This window comes from Alligator sinensis, unplaced genomic scaffold (genome assembly GCF_000455745.1).
Source record: "Alligator sinensis unplaced genomic scaffold, ASM45574v1 scaffold915_1, whole genome shotgun sequence".
Lineage (NCBI taxonomy): Eukaryota > Metazoa > Chordata > Crocodylia > Alligatoridae > Alligator > Alligator sinensis.
In genome coordinates, this window is record NW_005842597.1 from 800,601 (window position 1) to 806,268 (window position 5,668).

Consider the following 5,668-nt stretch of genomic DNA (forward strand, 5'->3'; position numbering starts at 1 on the left):
CCGCACGAGCTGCCGCTCCATCCTGTGCCGGCCCTGTCCCAACCAGGCAGCTCCTGCCCCAGCCCCAGCCCCACGCCTCCCTCCCCAGCCCCAGCCCCAGTCCACACCCCTTCCTTTCCCCCTCCCACCACACCAGACTTACCAACTGGAGGCAGCTCTCCACACTGCCAGACTCAAATCGGAAATCGGATCGGTATCAGTCAATATGCCTCCTTAAAAATTGGCTATCTGTATCGGCCCCAAAAATCTCTATCGGTGCACCCCTACACAATGCAGTGCTAGGTAGACATTCTCAAGTTAGCTAACTCAGCAGGGTTAATGAGCCAAGGCAGAGAACTACACTAATGGAGCTATTCCGCTTCCGGGACCTGAAACTACAGAACACAGCACTGCATTGTCCCTTATACACACATCCATGATGGCTAATGTCTAGGAAGTTCTTTGGGACACAGAAGGTAGAGCATGAGATACAGTCCACAACCTGGACTTGAGAAAGGTAGTCTCTTACCCTACTGTGTCAGGTGGCAGTCCAGTGGTTATTGCATGGCTTTGTCGCTGGTGCGGAACTGCTCATAATGAAAACTCAGACGTCTGAGTTCAAGCAGTGTTTCCCAACCCGTGCGACACAGCACAAAATTGTGCTGTCAGAAATGAACAGGTGTGCTGTGGAATTTTGCCGTGGCAATGAGCTACAATAGGTATGAAGATGGGGAATGCCTTAACAGGTGTGCCACAGAAAAATGTTGTTAGTGTAAGTGTGCCTTGGGCTGGAAAAGGTTGAGAAACATTGAGTTAAAGGGAAAGGAATGTCTGATCCAGATGTATACAGCACTTGGGACTATAAAGTAAATGCTATGGGTGGCATCGAGACCTTGCATAAGGTTTCTTGACTTCATAGCATTTTGTTTTTAAATGAAGTAGGGGCATCCAAAGCACAGGGCTCTAGACCAGGATTGAGAAACTCTGAGTTCTATTGCTAGCTCTGCCACAGATCTGTATCCTGCCACCCCTTCCTCTCCCCCAACAATTCACACAATAAGCTGTTCAGGTCAGGATTATAATGCTTAAAATGAGGCCCTGATCTCAATTGGGGTCATTAAGTACTACTGTAATACAAATAAATAAAAAATGATGATAGCCTATTAATATTTCAAACAGCAATATGCTTTCAACCTTAATACTAGCTTAAATAATTTTTAGTCTGAATTTCCTTAGCTTTTATTAAAGCTGAGATAAGCAGTATATGATATCCATAAATCAAAGACTGTTCAATGGATTTTTCTTGTAACTTAAGGGTTTTTTTATATTCGCGACAAGCACATTAAAAAAATCATAGTTCATACATATTATTTTACCAGAATATTCTTACATTGTTGATTAAAATGATTGATTACTCCATACTATTTAAGAAAGCCAACACAAAGTTTCAGTAATTTTTTTTTCCTTTTTATAGTGAAATTCAAATTTCCTTCTGGGACAGAATTAAGTACCAGCACCTAAAATAATATATTTAATCAATGGCATGAGTAGGGTAGTTGCCCTGGGTGCCAACTTGGGTGTGAGGGGAGAGAGGAGCCATAGGAAAGCACATCTGCCACTGCAACCACATAATCACGATCTTATGGTACAGCGACTGGAAGCTGCCATGAGTGTGGCACCTGCCCGGGCACCCGACTACATCAATACATTTCTACATTTCATATTCAGTTTAGCCATGATACTTTGGCCAAAAGCCAAAGGGTGTTTTCATTTGCGTCCATATGAACAAAGCCCTCCGAATTCTAGTATACAGCATACCTTTTCAATTACCAGGTTTTCTAAATGACTTAAACCTACTTGCAGGAAAAGTCATAATGGTTAACAAATACACAACACTCCTTCCCACCCCCACCAAAACCCCATCTGCAGAGAGCTTTTCAAGTACTTTTTTCTTTTAAAAAATGGGGAAAATGAATTACCTATGCTATAGTCAGGAAAATATAAGGTGAATGGTTCAAAGCATCCTGTATTTGGACGGAACAGTTCCCATACAATTTCAGTGACCAAGATGACAGTCACATTTCTGTCTGCCTGTAAAAAGAAGAAAGAAGGAGAAGGTGACCTTGCATATAAAAAATATTAATCAGAAGAATGACTGTTAGCATTCTTCATTCAAAGAATGTAATCAAATTCAGAGTTTAACACAAATTATCAGCATGTTAATAAGTTTTCAGGTGGCCTAATCAAGACGCTCATACATTTGCAGATCTTTGTAACTGTCTGGGATTCCTGTACATCTCTTACCATTTAATTGACACTTACACTATTTGGGGTGATGGGGCCCTGGTATTAGGCATATCAAAATGCTTTCCTTTCTTGCCCCCAAATTAAGACAACATTTTACCTTGATAATTAATCTCTTAAGGAAAGTCTAGATTTAAACAGGAAGGGTTGAGGAGGTAAAGGAAGAGCAATGTTTTTGTTCAGGAAAGATACTTCAGAATTATTTATAAATGTCAGCTGACTTCCCTCCCCCTGCTCCAGCGTGGTAAAAATTCTCTCTCTACTTTACTGACTGTTTTGCAATTTTAACGATAGTTATTGTAATTGGTTTAATACTCTATAATGACATTTCAATAAAGTTTATAGGAACATGCAATTTCCAACTTTGTTATTCAGTTCAACAGGTAACAACATTTTTCTTTATGTCAAAAAATGCGTTATTTTATTGAGTTCTAACATTTTCTATTTATTAAGAATGAAAGAAATATTTCAAATAACTTTTTTTTTTTTTTACAATAAGTCAAGTACCAACTTCAAAGAGATACAAAAAGCCATGCTAGATATATTTTGCACTCTTTAATTAAATAAGAAATTTCCTTCATGCAAAAGATGCCTTTACAGGAGTTTATCATCACTCTCTGGAAAGATACTCTGAGTAAACCAATCCATCTACAACACATTTTGTGCTAATAATGCACAAATGTAATACTGCAGTCTTTATCTCTAAGTATTTCTGCAACTGTACTATAAACTCAGCATAAAAACAGAGGCCCTCAAGAATGCTTCTTCAATAAATATTTCAGAGCTCTTGAAGTAGGCTATGTTTCCTTATATTACTTGCAAAATTGGAAAGTAAAAATCAATTAATCACCACAGAAGTGAAAAAAAAAAAAATAAACCTGGAACACTGATTCCAAAAAGACAAAGGAACAAACTACTTGCACACAGATCATCAGAAAAAGGCATTAAAAATTTACTTTAAGTATACTGTTCTACCTTATGTAAAATGCTATTCCTTGGTAGATTCAAAGGTAGTAAACTGATTTACAATGTGCTGATGCATGATGATTCTGTCTGCTATTTCAACTGTACAGTTAGGTATCCTGTTTAACAGCAAGGTGGAACAACCAATTTATACGCCAGTATTTTTTAATCTCTTCTCTAACATTGTCCTCACCACAGGTAAGACTACTAACATTGTACCTTATGCTTCTGTAATCAAGCACTAGTGCTGCAAAAGTGATCAGCAATTCAAACAAAAATATTTCTTATTAAAATATAATTGATAACGTTTTCCATTTATTTGACCCTGGGCATCTTAAATTACATGCAAAGAAACCATGAGATGGCAAATCAGTGACACTGACATATGCCTACAATAGTCTCTTGCTAGCGAGATCAACATACAGCTATGAAAAACTGTCCCACCCACATCTACACTGTACAAGTTTTCACAACCAAGGGAAGAGCCGCATTCACAAATGATACAGCATTTGTCTACCACGGGTATGATCCACAGCCCGCTGAAGACAAATATAAAGATTCAGACCAACTTCAATGAGGTTTGAGCCAAGTCCAATATACTTAGCTTTCCAGCCTTATAATGCATACTAATTCACACAAATAATTAGCAAGTGAAGTGAAAGAGTAATATGAAGGAGGATAACACTAAAAATCTAAGTTCCATTCAATTTTTGTAAGCTTACCAGAAAGAGAAAACCTTGTACACCTAGTACTATTTTAAACACTCAGTGTTTGATGGACAACACAAGTGAATAACTTAAGCTAATACAAAAATCTAGAACTCTTGGTTCAAAAATTATACCTTTTATATGACCAACTAGGAAATTGCAAAAAAAACCAATTCTGCAGAAAATGAGAATTTTTTTGCAATTTCCTACTTGGTCTAATAAAAGATATCATTTCTGAACCAAGAGTTCTAGATTTCCGCATTTCTTTTTGTCTCAGACCAACAAGGCTACCAAATACATCCCTGTAACTTAAGCCAATGTACGTTTCAGAAAATACATGCATTCATGCAAAAATTTCTCCTATCCAGGAGGAGGCTTTTAATTTTTGAGGTGTGGGATTCATTGTAATCCAATATTTCTATGGCTTAGCACCACTGAATTCAGCATTTAGAAAGAGCCTTGGTTGTGGTCAGGAAATTTAAGCTGCTCATCAGTGAATGAGAACATTTTTTTTTTTAACCCTGATTTCTTCTTTCACTGTGCCACACCTCACTGCCCCCTACCCCTGATCCAAGGAGGTTTCCAACATGTCCTTGTAGGGTGGAGAGTTTCAGTTAAAGCACCTACAGAAAACATTTAGTGAGGGCAGTGTATATTCAAAATAGTTTTATACAATAAATCTTTTAATATGAAGTGGAAATTGCCTGGGGAGGATCACCTGCTGTTCCCATTCACTGAAGCTCAGAGTGAGTTCCTTTTATCTCTCTATTGTCACTTCCTGCCAAAATTGAATCCTTAAGGTTCTCTAATAGACTCTTCTTTTTAAAATAGAAACTTAGTTTAACAAGAGGAAATTTTTCCAGAGATTCCTTTCATTGCGCTTTTCACCTAGACTGACTAGTGTTTTAGCAGACAAGTGCTATAGGCAACTCAAGTGCTTAGATACTGACACTTAATGGGTCCCCATAGCCATTCAAACCATTTTCAGTAACAATTTCCCACAGAAACGCAGACATTCTGCCCCCAAGATCCACTCCTCAACTGCCCCATGACTTCATGAAACCCTACCTCTTTCCACTTCTGACAATCCAACCTCTTTTCCATCTAAGACATGAGGAAATGTTCAGCAGCAGATTGACACAGCTCCAAAAGATTCACTACATCTTTCTCTGGAAACCCACCTTTACATAGTAAATTCATGACACCTGGTAATTAAGCAGAGAAGCCACACATCTACATTTTCCACCAAATCTAACAAAAGCTACTGGATGCTTAGTGCTCTTGAAAGTCACCCCCATGTATTCTGGTGCCTAAACATGGTGTCCCAGGGACGCTGGGGTTAGAAGGGTACCCCGGGGCCGGACCAGGGGGGGAGTAACCACCTACTTACCCCACACAGAGGCCGGAGCGAGTAGGGACACGCGCGAGGGGAGACCGCCAGCGCGGTTTGTGAGCCGCGCTTATATCCAGCTGGGGCCGGGCGACGCCGGCAGGAGATGCCGCCCGGCTGAGATAAAAGGCGGCCCCGGAAGCAGGGCCGGAAGGGAGGCGGGGGAAGCCCGCAGGGAACCCCGAGAGTGGGACCCGTGCCAGTGAGGCACACACATCCAGCCCGGAGGGGCCAGCCAAGGCGGCGACACTAACTGCAGCAGCTGCTGGGAGAGCAGCGGTGATAGCAGCACCAGCAGCGGCAGAGAGGGCCCGCCGCATGCAAC

At 40.4% G+C, this 5,668-nt stretch overlaps 1 protein-coding gene across 3 annotated transcripts in view; it reads right to left on the reverse strand.

Annotated features, from left to right (window-relative positions):
* Window positions 1–5,668, reverse strand: part of ORC5 (origin recognition complex subunit 5) — a 150,228-nt gene that overhangs the window by 119,422 nt on the left and 25,138 nt on the right. For all 3 annotated transcript variants that reach the window (XM_006032955.3, XM_025214712.1, XM_025214713.1), the window contains exon 6: window positions 1,959–2,070. In XM_006032955.3, coding sequence (XP_006033017.1) covers window positions 1,959–2,070 — 112 coding nt within the window. The remainder of the gene's footprint in view (window positions 1–1,958; window positions 2,071–5,668) is intronic.